This window comes from Aulostomus chinensis, chromosome 16 (assembly GCF_037954235.1).
Source record: "Aulostomus chinensis isolate RoL2024-O1b breed Wild chromosome 16, RoL_Achi_v1.0, whole genome shotgun sequence".
In the NCBI taxonomy this organism is placed as follows: Eukaryota; Metazoa; Chordata; class Actinopteri; order Syngnathiformes; family Aulostomidae; genus Aulostomus; species Aulostomus chinensis.
This window is the reverse complement of record NC_141335.1, coordinates 10,383,537-10,400,372: the sequence shown is the minus strand read 5'-3', so window position 1 is coordinate 10,400,372 and position 16,836 is coordinate 10,383,537. Positions and strand designations below refer to the sequence as shown.

Here is a 16,836-nt window from a genome sequence, read left to right as displayed (position 1 = left end):
TATTTAAGGTTCGCAGATGAAAACTGAGGAATATCAGATGTACAATGACTATAAAATTAGAGCAATTGTTAATGCAGCATCTGAGATTATCATAATAAAGCCACACGGAGTTGATGACAGGCAAAGGGATTGTAATTGATTTCATTGTTATGGCAGTGCTGGACAGGAAAGACATAATACACAAATAATGTGTCACCAGCTGACTCATGATGATATAAAGTAAAAAGCAACACGGAACAAAAACCGCACCAACTTGAATTGGTACACAGCGTTTAAAAAGAGTTTGTTGTGGTAGCCTTTGAACCGATCTCTTCAAGATATCCCCTTGCTGGTTTGAGTTGGAATTACATTTAAGGCCAAATTCTTCTGATATTCCCTAGTTCCTTGCAGTATGAGGAAATCTTAGGCTTCCAGTTCCAAGCCCAGACCCAGTTTATGGCCTCCTGCATTGATGTTCTTTCCATCGACCAGTCCAGACAGGGTGAGTTTCACACCTGCACAAGCGAGAAGAGGCAGCATTAGACGTGCAGAGTGGTATAGGCAAACAGCTAAGACATAGAGGCAGCTATGAGTCGTAGCTAAGAATACAGCAGTGGCTTGCACCAGCTGTACGCAAGTTCAGACCCCAAAGACCCCGGGTAAATTCTGCATCAGGCCCGAGTTTATGCACTAACATTTTAAGAGCTGCGCCAGCTGAAAGTGTCCCCATGTAGGCTTAAAGGGATAATTCACCCCCAAAAATTAAAATTAAATTAAAATTCAGTTACCACTATTTAGCTTTATGCAGCTGGAAGGTCAGCTGAAGATTTGAACACTTAACTTGGGATACTTTGCACGAGCAGTATGGATGCATATTTTTTTTGTGGGGGGGGGGGGTGCATCAAAGTATTGGTCTCCATTCACTTCAGTTGTTTGGGAGATTACTGCAGTCGTCAAGTCGCATAACGTTAGCTTTCCTGCTACTAACAGGGATACTATTTTCTCTCCTACTGCCAACTCAAATCTATGGTCCAGCCTACTTCCTGGAGAAGTCGTTTTCATTGCACTGGAGCCTTATGAGATTTACTTTACAGATCGTAGTCAAAACCTTAAGCATTACTTTGGATACAGAGTTAGGGCTTAGGGGGAAATGTAAGATTTGCTGATTTCTTTGGTAAGGACCGTGGTATACGGGGGATAATGCCTGACGAGGAGGTGGCGTGGGGGGCTTCAACCATCTGACACCCAGAGAACATAATTGTTATATGGCTTTCTATTGACCTGCGCAAAAAAACTTACCTGGTCTAAGAGTCTGGGTGTATCCAACACCAACAAGGCTATTGTTGTTTACTTTAGCCTAGAAAAAATAAATACATAAAAATAAAGAACAGCCAGTTAGTACATTTTTGAGGGTTCAACCTGAATTTGACCTCGTCTCAAAGTCTCTGCTGCTCTACTTACGCTGATGGATGCATCCTTGTCCAGCAGGTATTTGGCTCCAATGCCGAAGCGTGTGCTGTTGCTACCAGCGGTCCACGCCAGGTTGACTGCTGTTTCAAGCTTGTCGCTCACCTTTTGGTAGATGGAGCCTCCAAATTCAGCTCCATCATTGCTTTAAAGATCAAAAAAGATGGAGCTGGGTTAAAGCCTCGGAATTACTGAAAGCGTCATGAGGTTCTGAAGAAAACCCGATGCGCACTCCGTGATCCAAGCCTGCTTTGTTTTCTACTCACACATTGGTGTGCAACTGGAAGTCTCCCGTCTTGTAGCCAACAGCGAAGTTGTTCTGTGTCATCTTGGATTTGGCGGTGTCGAAGGTCATCTGGTAACCAGCGAGCCATCCCTCGTAGCCGACCACGGCCGCTCCATGGATGGTGGGGCCAGCAAAGTCGAAGTCAACGTCGCAACCCAAGTTAACGTACTCCCGCTTGTAGGCGGTCTTAAATTTGCCACTCTTCTTGCTATTAAGAAATATGACACATGAGAGATGATCAACTTTAACAGGTTATGGATGAAGACATTAACCAAAGATTAGCTGTAGTAAATAGACTACAACTCAGCAAGTGGGAATGTTGAAAATCAACGCTGCCTTTCTGACCTCAGATCATCCATGTTATGAATTTGAAGTTGTTCCAGTATGACCTATGACCTTTCAGAGCCATATATCAACATATTCAAGAGCCTGTGACTGTAAATGAGTGGAGCAAAGTTTAAAGTTGCTTCAGTTTCTGTGAGCATTCTAACATTTCAGTATACATCCCCAGACTGAGGAGGAGCCGTACTGTCTTTGAGACATTCGCCATTGTAATGCCTGGCACAAGGAAAAAGGTCATTTTTGTTGCGTTTGTGTTCGTGGGGAAACTTAAGACTCAAAAGTCCACAGTCAACGACAGCAGCGTAATTCATGTTCAATTCTCGAAGCTTTTCGCACATGTTACCTTTGTTCATTTAGTTACTGATTCATTCCATGAGTTAGTTGTAGGCTGGTGTTTTCCGAGTGACATAATCACAGTTAAATTGGGGTTAATCTTGTGCTTCTCGGGGCTGTCAAAAATCCTCTTAAAGTTCTCACAGATTAACAACTGTGAGAAAGTGGCTTCACAGTATTAAGACCAGATGTATGGAAGATCACCTTCCTCTTCATCAGGGCCTGTCAGACTGGCACAGCCGATCTCCAACTTAAGTTACGTACAAGACACCCGCCAAGAACCTGTTTTCTGCCGGTGTTTGCATTTACGACGCATTTCCAGGGACAGGAGTAAAATGTTGGACTGTAGGCGCATTTACTCAGTTTGCAATTGAAATGCGATGGGGCTCATGTGCCCTATTCTAAATGTGAAGAGCCCTTTACAGACAGGAATACTGCCTGAGCATCAGAACATACTGGCAAAGCCTAGTCTTACTCCCCAGAGGACATTCCACATTACTGGATGGGAATTTAGAGCAATGCATGAGAATAAATCAACTCCAAAAAAACATGCAAAAGCAGTATTTTTAGGAGGTACAGCGATGAGGACGGTCTACATTAGCTATGCCACCTGTAAATATTTTGTCACAGGTATGGATGGGTGGTTGGTGGATTAAGAGCTTTGATATGCATTTATGAATAACAATTATGTCATAACAGAAGCATTTCTGAAGCAGTAAGAAGGGGCGAGGAACCTCAAAGTCAACTTCATCCTACTTTGAGGTGAGCCACTGTTGTTACTTCATTTCTACTGGACTTTTTTGGATCATCTTCATAAGAGAAATTAAGTTTTTCATCCATTCAGGACACATCAAACTGTAACTTCATTCAAGCAAATGTGGGAACCCTGATAGCAAGTGTGTGTTTTGCTATCAGCAACAGTCTGGTTCCATATTGGGACTGGGGTCAGATGGCAAGCAACGACCCTTGTCAGAGATGTGCAGTACGGATCGGGTTGCCAAGATTAGTCATGCCGAATGGCAGCGGGCAGAGAAGACCAAGTAGTTGTGCAAACAACTCTCTGAGGTAAGAGAGGAGAGGAGGTCTCCTCAGAATCAAGTCTTCTCTTTTAAGAACAAATGATCCTACCCAGTGTTTGGTGAGAAGGTCGTGTCAAAAGTCAGCTTCAGTCCCTTGGCAATCTGTGGGAAATTATTACAAACCATTTAGTAAAACTGTATTTCATTTCTAAACCACTTGGAAGTGTAAAAAATATGTATCATGTATATTGTCCAAACCTGATCTTCAATGGTGATTTCTGTTCCCAGGGTATTGTCGGTGTTCCACTTCTCCGTGAATGTCAGGCCGTACTCTGACCTCTTGTATTTGGTTTCAAGGCTACCTACAACTTTGCTGGTGTCAGTGTTGGAGGAACCAGCCGTTTTGAATTCCTGTATAAAAAAAACAAAACAAAACACAACATTTTGGAGAAAATACATTTACAACTTAAAAAGTGATGCGATTCTCTCAGCGGCCTCTCATTCGTTGAGCAAACTTTTCTGGGCTTTTAACATTCAGTCCTTTAGCTGCAAAGGCCTCTTGAGAACAGAGAATGTGCAGGAACTACTGGAATAATCAAATTACTTAGAAGAACCAAACCAGCAGGAACAGCATCTAGCCTTGAAATTTTTCACCCTGAAACATTTTAAATGATCGGACTAAAAATGAAAAAAAAAAAAAATAGATTGATAATGAAATAAGAACCGAACTCCAATTATTTCAGTGCCTTATGGCGGATAATGACATTACAAAAGGAGGAATCACATAAAGTTGCTTTCAACTAAACATTCAAAAATGACTTGATTGACTGCAGTTTTATAATTTTGCTCAAACGAAAAGGCCTTACCACGCCACTGGCTGACTTTGTCTTCACATCGAGCTTCACCAAGCCAAAGCCTGACGAAAGAAGCGTATTGTTCACATATCTAAGCTACTTGGAACAGTGAAACAGACCTGACAAGACAGGGAAAAATTTCTGTCTGATGAAAAATTATCCAAGAAGTGGTTGTAATTAACATTATCATTTTAAGAGCATTTTAGAAAACTTATACAATGATAATATAATGGCATAAAAAGGCAAGTATACCCTTTCAGAGTGTGATTGACTTTAAATTATTAATTTTATTCAAAGTCCAACTTTAAAATTAGTGTGTGATGAATAAAAATATCTTGAATGAATAAAAGCTAAAGAAAAATTAATCACAAAATGTTGGCCATCATATGAGAACAAACACAATGCACAATATGATGAGGTTAGCAATACTTCGTCTCTTTATTATTCAATAAGTCAATATAACAGTAGAACAAACATGTTTAAGTATCAGTAGTCAAACTTCAAAAAAAAAAAAAAAATCCATACCATAGCCTTTGTTGAAAATGTCCTTGGCAGACTTGCCCAGATCAGCATATGAGGGAGGCACAGCCATTGTTTCTGTAGAGAGAAGTACATTTCTAGAATGCTGCCAAATCAGCCTAAATATAGTAATGATTATTCTTGCACTGTGATAATTGCATATTCATAGCTATAAACTTAATTCTTGATCGGTACAACTTAATTTCTGCCTTATGAAAAAAGGGGAAAGTGTAACCTATCATTGAAAATGTTAACTGCAACATTCCCTGGTCTTCCAGCTTTTGACTCCCGAACGCCAAGCCTCGCTAAGGGGCACTGGACAGCTAGGATCTGGTATTTGTAAATTGGACTTTGATGTATTAAGCCAATCTGTCCGATTCCTACGGATTACCAGCAGCTTTCCCACCTCACACTGGCCTGCATCTTCAGCACCAGTCGGCTCTTCCTGTAAACCACTGAGAAGCACTCTTTGCAATAGGTCTATTCATTTTAATCAGTCTCATAAATCCAAGATGAGGCCATAAATGCTGGCATGTCCTCTATCCTCATCGGAAGTGACTCAGACTTGGTTTAATTTTTCATTTAACGCCTCTGGATGCATGCATGTCCCAGCTCCTGAAATACACACGTTCACGTGCATGATGAACAAGGTTAGAGAAAGAGAAGAGTCATTCTGCTGTACTGGTTTAACTTGAAGCTTTCTTATTCTTTAATTGCTCTCCTCTTTAAATTGGCTTTTGATGCTAGGCGTGGCAAAGCACATGCCGGTGCCAATTAGCTGGATTTTTAGTTGCGTGTCACTGGCCAGCTAGTGGCCAGCGTTGTGCCGCTAGCGCTAGGCCAAAAGAAGAGTCGCATAATAGACCCTTGTTTTATTCTTTAAGTGTAAGTTCTCTTACAGCAGTTTTGTTTAGCAAATATCGCCTTTTTGGCAGCAAGAAAAAATGTAATGAAGTAAATCTGCGCTGTTGTTGCATGACATGTGACAGCATGCAGACTGCAGCTAGCTTAGATAACACTGCTAGTTTACGGCGTACCGGTGTATGTAAAACAAGTTAGTCCACTGATTTCTGTGTGTTATGGAGTGGCTTAACAATTTCATGCTGATTAAATGGGTCTCTTACCGGTAGAAGATGAGACTAGAGGTAAACTAAGGTGACTTTAACAGAGATTTCCTCACACTGCACGGCCGAAACAGGCGTCACCGGTTGGAGGACGAGCTGAAGGAGACTGTACTGCAATGAAATCAAGACCTATCAAATTGCGGTCCAGGACCCGGAACGTCTACATATGTGCCTGAGTAGAAATAGAAACCCGATAGCTGTCATTTTACTGGGTCCGTGTTTATGGTGTAATTCTTCTTAATTTGTGGTCATGTTATAATAAAAAATATCGGTAACTTCTTTTCTACAGAAAGTGACCGAAACTGTTTTATTTTTGCGTTTCCTTTTTTATCTGAACGAAATTGTCAAATGAGTTCGATGTTTTCGTTTTCTTTCCATAGCAGAAAGGCGACTGTTATCCGCTTTTGCAAATATCGAGATAAAAGAGAAAAAAAAAGGAAAAACACAAACCAAGAACCAGAAAAGGGGATTTGCCTCCAAAGTAAAAGTTGAGCGTTTTGTTCAGGCCAGCTGTCTCTGTTTCTGGTTCTCAACTTGTGGCTTTATTTTGTATTTTTATTGTAATCGTTCAAAAACAACGAGGGTGTGCGAAATAAAGAATTTGTTCTGTCTTTGTTTTAAAATTAGAAACTACTTAGAAAACAGAACTAAAACTAAACTGTTGATAGATTTATGCAGTATAACTGTGGCCTGCTATATTTATCTATTATAACTGCATTAAGCCACCAGGGACAGCTCCAGATCTTTTGACCTTACTTGTAACGGGCTCTCATTCCATCCCTGGACATTAATGGTCTTGTCCAGGTTTACCAAAACTTTCCAGCTTGGACGGTGAAAGATTCATACTAAATGATGTGAGGAGTAAGGCGTTTTCCTCCATTTAGCCATCAGACTTTGCTTCTTGCCTTTAAAACTAGATAGAGAAAAAATTCCTTGTGTGAGATAGCATTGTGCACAGCATTTCTTGAATCATGCTCCAAAACAATGGACTGAGATGCTCTTATTTTAATTTCCATGCTCAACATGTCACATCGATATCAAATTGACTGCATCCCGCCTTTAACTTCACAGTCACTCTTGACTTTAACACCTTTGAACTTTTTTGTCATCATCAGACAACAGCACTGTAGATCACACAGCTCCTCTCTGGTCCCGTCTAAAGGAAAAATACAAGCACAGACAAAAATGAAAAACGACATTATATATATATATATATATATATGGAAATTTTATAATGTACTGTTTAATTAACCATCACATACAGAATTGACTGTGTTTCCAGGGAAATTAATTAAAATAACATTTAAATAATAGACAAAGTGAAAAAAAATTACAGACTATGCCTCAAAATTTGATTAATTTTGGGGATTTTTCCCCTCTTTATCTAGGAAAAATAATGAACGCTGTCTTTTTTCTTGCTGAATTATTTACAAATTCTTCACAATTTTCCTTCATTTTACTTGTTCATTTGTTTTAATTGAGGACTTTTAAAGCTTTCATTGTGAGGCCCATTCGGGTTTATTGCACTCTATATCACATACCCTTCTATTCGCACCATCTTGAAATGCAATGTTACAATACACCGGACCCTCATTGTGTTCCTGGTCCTGCAAGATGAAATACAAAATCTTAATGTTATAATGTGAAAGATAAACAACTATGACTGCGGGGAAAAGTATTTCTTTATTGTGTTGATCAAAATGTAATGGTCTTATCACATTTACCTTCAACTCAGTTGCTGGATTTCGATAATGACGAACAGTGGCATACATAATATTCTCATCGTCCCCTGTTTGTGAGGTCTGTAATTGATACACCAGAAATACAACATTATGCTCATCATATATTCAACTCTGTTACAATTTTCCTGCTGCTGTCCAACAGCATTATTTTGAGCCTTTAGGTTGTGGGACTCTTTTAAGGAACTGGACCATTCAATCACTCCCTGTTCTCTTTTTCAGTTCACTAACATTATAGAAAACTGAAAATGTAACTGGAACATGTAACTGCAAATACACTGTGCTAGTTATTGTAAAATTACAATGTTATTTGCTGATTTGGACAGTAATTTAAAATTCTGTGAAAAACAGCACATTTCCCCGCTTGATCTAATTTTCTAAATGCTTGCTTAGTTTCTGTGTTGAATGAGCTGCTCAATTTTGAATATCCTGTGATGATGAAAGGAAATGTGCTTATTGTGAATGGTTATGATGGTGATTTTTAACTAAACACTGTAAGAAAAGCAAACGCATAAAAATGGATATTCCTTACCGCAGCGATAGGCTCTTCTGGTGTAGTCTTGTCTTAAAAATGAACAAAAGACAAAAAATTCTTAAGAAAAGATATTTCTCACCAAACCCTATTAGCAAAGTTGTCAGCAGACTTACGAGACCTGACTATCTTCCATCCAAAAACTCCAGTGAGAGTAACCAGCAGGAGTAAGATGAGGACAACAATGAGCACCGTCACCAGAGAGGAGCTGGTGGAAAAATATGTATTTAAAAACATTTCTTAAAAAGAACCAAGGGGAAAAGTCATAAATCAGATCTGAATAGATTTATAGTGAAACTTCACCCATTTTGCCTTTCAAGTAATCGCGAATAGGTGTCTTGAACTCACATTTGTCCCTTCCTGGATTACTCCTCTGTGACTCCAGAATGCAGAAAGAGCCAGCCACATATGTTTATCTTGAAGCTAATGGCAAAAGTGGCTGAAAGACGCCTTTTTAGAAATTCTCCAGTGCATCATCAGGATGCTCAGTATTCAAGAAATACTTTGCTTTGAGTTGCAAACACGCTATAACTCTTGCGGGTTGACCCTCGTTCATGGTTGTGCTACACGTGACCTCCTGAAATCACTTCATCCACGCTCGTTCAAACGGTAGCAGCAAAGCAATTGTTTTTTTCATTTCGGTTAGTTTTGCTGGCCTGTTGTTGTGGCTGTTAGATCTTCGTCACCATTAGCTTCAAGCTCAGTACGGGAGTGATGCATTTCTTCATGAGCTCAACACACCTATTTTTTGACACTTTGGATGAAGTGTTGCATTAAGATGCAAGAGCAGGAACCTTTTGTGGTCTTGCAGGCCCTTTGTATTTTCCCCAGCTGAAGTGGACTTTGTGACCCAAGTGGAATATGAGGAAGGTGGCTGAGAGTTTGAGAAATCTCCTGTGTATAAAGATTGTTTCAGTTGTTAAAAATGTTAATATGTCACATGTCATGTTTATGAAAGGCAACTATAAAAGGTAGAGAATGAGGAAAACCTTACTTGTTGATGTGGGGAACATTGTGGTGGAGGCTAAGAATTCCTGTTTCTTCACAGTTAAATGTATTGGCATTTGAACGCCTCCTACAGCACACCAGTACCAGCCACTGCTCTTTGCACTCAGGTTACTCATAGTGACATTAAAAACTTTAGGGACATTGTGATGCAAGGTCACCGCCGCTCCGTCTATGAAACCAGACTGACCCGTCACACAGACACTGCCTAGTTTGCACCACTTGCCTGCCATGGCATTTTCACAGTGACACACAACGAACACACTTCCTCTTTCAAAAGCTGTATACTGCTGTCGATCAACATAAAGACTTGAGACACCTAAGGAAAAAAAAAGAAAGAAAGAACCACTAGAAACTGCACGATCAGGTTTTTTTTTAAACTCATTTTATATAATTAATTAAAAGCATTTTACCTGTAGTTGGTACCAGTTCAAAATGTTTTTTCGCATCAAAACCATTTTTCTTCACAGCACACCAGTAATCTGTGTCGTCTTTTGTTATGCCGTAGAATGTTACGTTTAATAATCTTTCATATGCATCATCAGAGATCGAAGTTCTTCCTGTATGGTGTGACTGCTTCGTATTAACTATTTCAGAACAAGAGAACCCGCTGTATCCACGGCAAAGATATTTCACATGATTTGTGTATTCCTGGTCGTAGAGACATGGGATAGAGATGGAGCTGCCAATTTGGACAGGGACTTTACTAATTGTGAAGATGTCACTGTGAGTTCCTGAGGGGGAAAACATACACACACACACACACACACACACACACACACACACACACACACACACACACACACACACACACACACACAAACAGCAGTAACATTAAGTAATGGTGCCTTCAACTGTCTTCGGCATACAACTCATAGTTACTTCAAATTCACTTCATCCAACTGTACATCGCATGTCTTTCATATTTACGTCCTTCAGTTCTTAAATCTCAAACCGTATCTCTCAGTTTATCAGTACCAACAATATACAACTACAAACCAAACTCTATTTTATTTAATAGTTATGAGGAATCAGCTGACTTACCCAGGATTTCAGCGAGTATGAGGACAGGAATAGACATTGAATTCATGTCTGCGTCAGTGGGGTGAGTGAGTGAGTGAGCTCTTTCTCTCTAAAAGTGAAAATAGTGCACTTGTCACTTCCTCATTCATCCAACAAAGAGCAGGTGAATCTGTACGATATATAACTTCTGCTTTTTAGTACTTCATTTCACAAAGAATGTCTATTTACAACTATCTATCATCATTGGCCTAGAATTATCAGAAAAGACCTCTTAGTGAATATTATTTTATTCACTTCTCCTTGTGGTCAGCGGTCAGCGGTCAGCGGTCAGCACTGTCACCTCACAGCAAGAAGGTTTTGGTTTCGAACCCTGGCCATGGATCTTTCTGTGTGGAGTCTGCATGTTCTCCCTGTGCCTGTGTGGGTTCTCTCTGGTACTCCAGCTTCCTCCCACAGTCTAAAGACATCAAGAGGGGACGAGGCTGATTGATACTCTAAATTGAGGTAGGGTCAGGGTAGATAGGTGTGACTGTGAGTGTGAATGGTTGTCTGTCTGTGCTGGCCCTGCGAGGGAGTGGAGACCTGTCCAGGGTGAACCCTGCCTCCTCTCACCCAAAGGCTGCTGGGATAGGCTCCAGCCCGCCTCCCCAGGCTTGACAGGATAAGCGGTAGAAAATGGATGGATGGATTTCTCCTTGTACTTAATCATTTTTTTCTTGCATATTAACTGTTAGTGATTTAACCTTCCAAATTGCTGTACAATTCATAGTTCAATTAAATTCAATTAAAAAATAACTGATATTTTGGCATGGGTATAGAAATATGAGCGAAAGTGCGCCTTTGATCAGAGAAGAGACCTCCATACATGTTTCTATTTAAGTCCTTTGACCATATGCTTCTTTCTATGTTGATGTGTTTAACAGACAGCCAGGGTGTCAAAAGTTGAACTCTAGTAAAAATTGTATATATATAGTTTTGGGACATTTGTGTTGGTTTACATAAAGTATGTTGCGTTATAAAGGAAAGAGGGACATGGATCTCACAACAACGGCGGACGAAGTGTCCGTCAACTGTTGATGACGCATTTACGTAACTCAGACAGAACTGCGCAATTACAGAGCGACGTTGTTACAAGACGGCAGTGGCGCTCAGTTTGACTGTCGCGAAGGTGGTCGTAGCATCAATCGGTTGATTTAACGATTTATTTTACGTTGTCCCGTCCGGTAATGGAGTACGGCAAGGAGAGAGTGGTAGCGTTGGTGGACATGGACTGCTTCTACGTCCAGGTGGAGCAGAGACTGAACCCGGCTCTGAGGAACACTCCCTGCGTGGTGGCTCAGTACAAAACATGGAAAGGAGGCAGGTTAGTTTCTTACTCAGAGACCATCAATGATGGATGCAGCTGACGAGCGAGTTAGCGCAGTCTCAGTGAGCAGGGTGGTATTCGTTCTCTGGAGAGCGCCACTGAGTAAAACAAAACACTCGTTCTTCGGTTCTGTGCCTAGTTTTACTCCGTGGTGTTCTCCGGGTCATTCCATCCTGCTTCATGGGGCTGAAGTTGCCTCAAATAATGGCGCTGAGGGCACCAGCTCACTCCGTTGTTTGTATTTTAAATCGTGATTACCAGTTTAGTAAGTAGAGTTTGCTGATATCTGATACTTGAGGCCGATATTCAGTTTCAGCACGTCAATGGTTCAGTGCCGATATTTACAACAGTCCAAAACTCAACGCAAAGCTTGAAATGAACATGTTTCGAAGAAAGTTTCCTCATGAAGAATTAAATGTAAAAGCTTAAACTGCGACCATACAGAGCGTTAGTAAAACTACTCCCTAAACGTATATTTTTGATATTGAAGTGTCTCAAGGTCACTAGACTATGAAAAAGTAAAATTGTAAAATCCATTTTTACAGACTTTAACCACAACATTTTTTCCAAGTGTTTTTTTGGTGCATTACTGAGTTAAGAAAAGAAAAATAAAAGCTTGTCACAGCTAAAATCTTTACATCAGATACATTAAGATTAATAAAAAAAAACATGTCATTATTATTTTTTTTTAATATATTTGACAGCCTTAAGAGCAACACTATACTATCTATTTTAAGTAGAGCAGAAAACCCTGACTTGCATAACTTGAGGAGCCCCAACTTGAAATTTAAAATGGGACATTTTCAAGCCTTCTCTTCAATGTACGGAGGGTATCTTTACCTCCCAGTCTGAAACTGGAAGAGGGTTCCATCGGAGAGGATGTGACCTTCCTCGTCGCTGCTGTGTGACCAGACGTGGACTTGACACTCATCGAACGTTCCTCTTCAGTTGCATGAATCATTTAAACTGTCGTCTCTGTGTCGGAAACTCACCCGTCCTCCTCTCCCACCTGAAAGGCGACGTGTTGTCATTCTTTGTATAAACATGACATGTGATTCTTAATGCCATCTCGTCCTGTGTTAGCATCATAGCGGTGAGCTACGAGGCCAGGGCCCACGGGGTGACCAGAAACATGTGGGTGGACGATGCTAAGAAACTGTGCCAAGATCTCCAGGTGGCACGTGTGCGGGAGTCTCACGGCAAAGCAGACCTGACACAGTAAATGGACTAATCTATCCGCCTCCTTTACTCTTTGATGGGATGAGTAGTAATTTTATTGTGTGTGTGTGTGTTTGTGTGTGTGTGTAGTTACAGGGAAGCGAGTGTGGAGGTGATAGAGGTGATGTCTCGCTTCGCTGTGATTGAGAGAGCCAGTATTGATGAAGCTTACATGGATTTGACAGCTGCCGTCCAGCAGCGGCTCAACAACATGACAGGCGCACAAATCCAGTCTCACCAGCTGAGGACCACCTACATCCAGGGTTACCCGCAAAGTTCGGAAGAAGAAGCTACCGCAGAGGACACCGTCATAGATAAAGGTAGACTGTGACTGATCTATCAACATTCATAGTCACGATAAACCTGGAAAAGTCGTGGAAATTTTGTAGCATACAAACATTTAGGCTTGGAAATGCATTTGGAAGTTCTGGAAATATTCTTCAGAAATACCTGAATATCAGAGTACTTGTGGTGCGACTGGGAGGAAGTGAATAGGGAGTGATACTGTCTTACTTTATATGTTGCCGTGTGGAAGTCATGAAAGTTTATTGGTAGAAATGAGTGTGAACCCTTGCATCTGCAGCTCCAGTCGCTGTGACTTTGATTAAAACTAAATCAGATTCCCCCTCCTCTCCCCCCCAAACACACACACGCACACACACAGAGGAGCTGAAGTCCAGAGGTCTCCAACAGTGGCTGGCATCCATACCTGTGCACAACGCGTCAGAGCTCCAGCTAACCGTGGGCGCTCTCATCGTAGAAGAAATGAGGGCAGCCGTGGAGGAACACACAGGTTTCCGCTGCTCAGCTGGGATTTCACACAACAAGGTAGGAAAGGAAAAAAAATTCACAGGATCAATACAGTCGTGAAAATCCTGGCAATGTCTTCTTAGCCTAGAAAAGTTTTTGAAAGTTCAATAAAACCAGAACAATGAGGGGGGAGAAAATTGTGCAAATGCTCTTTACTAATACCTGCTTAGTAGTGTACACGTGGTTCACTTCATTTTGACTCAGTACTTGTTTATTATATATTGTAATATGTCAATTTGAGTTAAATATGTATGGTTATTTAAAAAAAAATGGCGTGGTAAAATGCATTTGATGATGTCATAAGTAACTGTCTGCTGTCTCCAGGTACTGGCTAAACTAGCCTGCGGTCTCAACAAACCCAACAGACAAACTGTCTTACCACTGGACTCTGTGACAGAACTTTTTAACTCTCTACCCATCAGTAAGATGTGAGTTCAAATTTCGTTTATCGCACTTTGTACGCCGACAAAAACCAACGGCGCCGTCGCTCACATCGCCTCTTGTGCTTGCGCAGCCGTAATCTTGGCGGTAAGCTGGGAGCCTCCATTACAGAAACTCTGGGAGTAAAGAACATGGGAGAGCTGACACGCTTCTCTCAGGCTCAACTGGGACAGCACTTTGGAGAAAAAACTGGGTAAGAGAAGGAAGTACTCAACTCTTTTTTTTTTTTTTCACTTGACCGCCATCCATCCCCTCCTTCCTCTCTCTCCAGTCAGTGGCTGTATGACTTGTGTCGGGGGATTGAATTTGAAGCAGTGAAACCCAGGCAGCTTCCCAAGTCGATCGGCTGCAGCAAAAATTTCCCTGGGAAAACATCACTGGCTACAAAAGAGCAGGTACTGACTGCATTTTTCATCAGAATTTTCCGTTAGTGCGTGATTGCTGTGCGGTTTTTGACAAATTTGGGGAAATATACTTATTATTTTCTCATTTATAATGCCAGATTAGCTGAAAGATCAGCTCTCCTTCTCCTCTAGACTCCCTACAGGAGTGCTAGCTGCCAGGAACAAAACTAAAGTTGCTTTAAACATTCGCTGTTACACACTCCTGGAACTACGACTGGGCGGAGCGGTTTGGCACAGCACCTCGAAAACCAGACAAAATATTTACTGATGATTTTGATTGCCAACTTTGTCTGAGAGGCTGAGGAAGATTATTTTTGAACAAACCCAAGACCCTGATCTTGATCCTGATCTACTTGAACCAGAATAGAGAGGAGGAACTGCAGGCTTTGGAAGCCCAGAAAGCAAAACGAGGCTGAGGCTCATTTAATACTTTTATTGATCCCTCAAAGGGGAATTTGACGATGTCTGGGTTTGTATCTGACAGTGCTAGCATTCATTGCAGATAAGCTAGCTAGCAGTCAGCTGTCTGGTGGTTTTAATGCACTGAGGGAAGAGAAGGGAATCTGTTGGCTTGTCTGGCTCTAAACAAAAAGTTAGCGTATTTCTTCAAGGGAGGCTGAGCAGTGTTCTTTGAATATTTCAAGAAGTACTCAGACTTCATGTTTGTCTTCTAAGAATGATATATTTGGTGCGTGTAGGTTCAGCACTGGCTTCATCAACTGGCCCTGGAGCTGGAAGAGAGGCTGACCAAGGACAGAGACGTGGTGAGAAAAGGTTTCGTGAGGCTGCAGGTGCACTGTTATTTAGTGACACCTACTTCCTCCTCTGATGAACAGTGGCATTAAGTTCAGAAACTGACAATGACATTTCTCACCATTTTAACAGAACAGTCGAGTGGCCAAGTTGTTGACAGTCGGCGTACGGCAGCTGGGGGACAAGAGGCCCAGCAGTTTTTCTCGTTGCTGCGCTTTAGTGAGCTACAAGGCTGCAAAGTTATCCAGTGACAGCTTTGCCATCATCAAGAGTCTCAACACGGCAGGAAACCAGCAGGCAGCATGGTAGCTACAACACACTGTAATGACACACCTCATGTTCTGTGTGATGCGCGACATTCTTTCTTCCATCTCGTCCCCAGGACTCCACCCCTCACCCTGCTACACCTCTCAGCCAGCAAATTCAGTGACGCTCCGTCGGCAGGAGGGATAGCTGGCTTCCTGTCAAGTGATGTCACTTCCACACAAAGTCTCCTCCCCACCACTCAGACACCCACTGACGTGAAAAGAGACTTGCCGTGTAAACAGAGTGGCACCATTCAGTCTTTCTTTCAAAAGGCAACTGATAAGCAAAAGCAGAAATTTACAAAAGAAGAGGAGACGGAGGAGGAGGAGGATTCTGCAGCTTGTAGTCTGCTGGAGACAGATGCCCACTGCTCAAATTCCTCTTTCAGTCTTTCTTCACACTCCAAAAAAGGTTCAGCCAACCCTTGTTCTAGCATATCGTCTTTCTTCCACAAGAAAAGCGCTGAAAGGTTACAAGCGACCTTGACCGAGCCCGAGGACTGTCCAAGCCCCACAGTTGTGTCAGACATTCAGGAAAATCCTTGTAATGGAAAACAGAGCTCAGAGAAAGATGAACAGGAGGCAGAGGACAGCCACCGCCTTCCCAGCGGGACCTCAGAAGACCTGATCAACTGTGAACGTTGTGGTCAGGATGTGCTGGTCTGGGAGATGCCTGAACACAGTGACTACCACTTTGCCCTGGACCTCCAGAACTCTCTCTCCTCCACCACCATCACAACCTCCTCTTCCGCTCTATCGACCCCAGCTCCTCCCAGAGTCGGACCAGTAGGCGCAGCCCAGTCCTCCCGGGGGAAAATGAAACCCAGAGGCCAGTCGGGACCCCAGCCGAAAAGACAACGCTCCCTGGGAGGAAGCAGCACAGGGACGCTTGATTCTTTTTTTAAGAGAAACTGAACATGTGGTGCATAAGGGCATTTTTAAATTAAATATAAGATTTGAATAGTAAACTTTTTTATAGATATATTTAACATATATGTTGAATTAATGCAATTTGTTTGGATTTTCCTAACAATGGCCATTCATGTTGGAACTGTGTCATGCCGCTTGATTTGAGAGGAAAATAATTCAAGTTCATCAACTCTATTTGTGTGTATAGCAATTTGAATAATGTAAACCAGAGTATATTAAAGTTCTTTGCGCTTTCTGGCAGTTTTTGTGTCATAATATCTAGAGATTCTTCTAGATGCTTCTAATGATTTGAATGAGGGATTGATTTGAAATTCGTTTTCTCAGAAACTCAAACGTGCAGGAAAGGTTTATTAAAGAAAACGTGTTAGAATTGCAGAAGTACTTTTT

The 16,836-nt window shown here is 41.6% G+C and overlaps 3 protein-coding genes across 4 annotated transcripts; 1 reads left to right on the top strand and 2 right to left on the bottom strand.

Moving 5' to 3' along the window:
• Positions 1 to 110: 110 nt before the first annotated feature.
• On the bottom strand, positions 111 to 6,062 carry vdac2 (voltage-dependent anion channel 2). Its single transcript, XM_086179876.1, has 9 exons — positions 5,924 to 6,062; positions 4,806 to 4,877; positions 4,293 to 4,342; positions 3,685 to 3,837; positions 3,536 to 3,588; positions 1,713 to 1,940; positions 1,441 to 1,591; positions 1,279 to 1,336; positions 111 to 494 (listed from the first exon to the last, which is right to left on the bottom strand). Exons 2-9 carry the CDS (start codon positions 4,870 to 4,872, stop codon positions 403 to 405), a joined length of 852 nt encoding a protein of 283 aa, XP_086036002.1. The 5' UTR covers positions 4,873 to 4,877; positions 5,924 to 6,062; the 3' UTR covers positions 111 to 402.
• On the bottom strand, positions 5,924 to 12,445 carry LOC147247442 (uncharacterized). The gene is made up of 10 exons (XM_086179875.1): positions 12,429 to 12,445; positions 10,244 to 10,331; positions 9,613 to 9,933; positions 9,189 to 9,518; positions 8,989 to 9,088; positions 8,311 to 8,402; positions 8,195 to 8,226; positions 7,648 to 7,725; positions 7,465 to 7,530; positions 5,924 to 7,079 (listed from the first exon to the last, which is right to left on the bottom strand). The coding sequence occupies exons 2-10, from the start codon at positions 10,287 to 10,289 to the stop codon at positions 7,035 to 7,037; spliced, it is 1,110 nt and encodes a 369-aa protein (XP_086036001.1). The 5' UTR covers positions 10,290 to 10,331; positions 12,429 to 12,445; the 3' UTR covers positions 5,924 to 7,034.
• Positions 10,586 to 16,720, top strand: polh (polymerase (DNA directed), eta). Of its 2 annotated transcripts, none has more exons than XM_086179873.1 (10): positions 10,586 to 10,726; positions 12,672 to 12,806; positions 12,897 to 13,126; positions 13,471 to 13,634; positions 13,941 to 14,044; positions 14,131 to 14,250; positions 14,329 to 14,452; positions 15,160 to 15,225; positions 15,347 to 15,519; positions 15,597 to 16,720. In XM_086179873.1, the coding sequence occupies exons 2-10, from the start codon at positions 12,721 to 12,723 to the stop codon at positions 16,432 to 16,434; spliced, it is 1,905 nt and encodes a 634-aa protein (XP_086035999.1). In that variant the 5' UTR covers positions 10,586 to 10,726; positions 12,672 to 12,720; the 3' UTR covers positions 16,435 to 16,720. The 2 variants fall into 2 exon arrangements, with proteins under 2 accessions (XP_086035999.1, XP_086035998.1); XM_086179872.1 differs by lacking the exon at positions 10,586 to 10,726 and adding an exon at positions 11,308 to 11,585 and having other exon boundaries at positions 15,597 to 16,719.
• Positions 16,721 to 16,836: the final 116 nt, after the last annotated feature.

Excerpts from the sequence above, each read along its gene's own strand:
- vdac2 (XM_086179876.1), bottom strand. The coding sequence starts at position 4,872 with ATGGCTGTGCCTCCCTCATATGCTGATCTGGGCAAGTCTGCCAAGGAC. Across the intron at positions 4,343-4,805 it reads CATTTTCAACAAAGGCTATG|GCTTTGGCTTGGTGAAGCTC; the intron begins GTATGGATTTTT and ends TTCTTTCGTCAG. Across the intron at positions 3,838-4,292 it reads CAAAGTCAGCCAGTGGCGTG|GAATTCAAAACGGCTGGTTC; the intron begins GTAAGGCCTTTT and ends TTTTTTATACAG.
- LOC147247442 (XM_086179875.1), bottom strand. The coding sequence starts at position 10,289 with ATGAATTCAATGTCTATTCCTGTCCTCATACTCGCTGAAATCCTGG. Across the intron at positions 9,519-9,612 it reads TGAACTGGTACCAACTACAG|GTGTCTCAAGTCTTTATGTT; the intron begins GTAAAATGCTTT and ends TTTTTTCCTTAG. Across the intron at positions 9,089-9,188 it reads AATGTTCCCCACATCAACAA|GAGATTTCTCAAACTCTCAG; the intron begins GTAAGGTTTTCC and ends CTTTATACACAG.
- polh (XM_086179872.1), top strand. The coding sequence starts at position 11,449 with ATGGAGTACGGCAAGGAGAGAGTGGTAGCGTTGGTGGACATGGACTGC. Across the intron at positions 12,807-12,896 it reads GGCAAAGCAGACCTGACACA|TTACAGGGAAGCGAGTGTGG; the intron begins GTAAATGGACTA and ends GTGTGTGTGTAG. Across the intron at positions 14,453-15,159 it reads CACTGGCTACAAAAGAGCAG|GTTCAGCACTGGCTTCATCA; the intron begins GTACTGACTGCA and ends TGGTGCGTGTAG.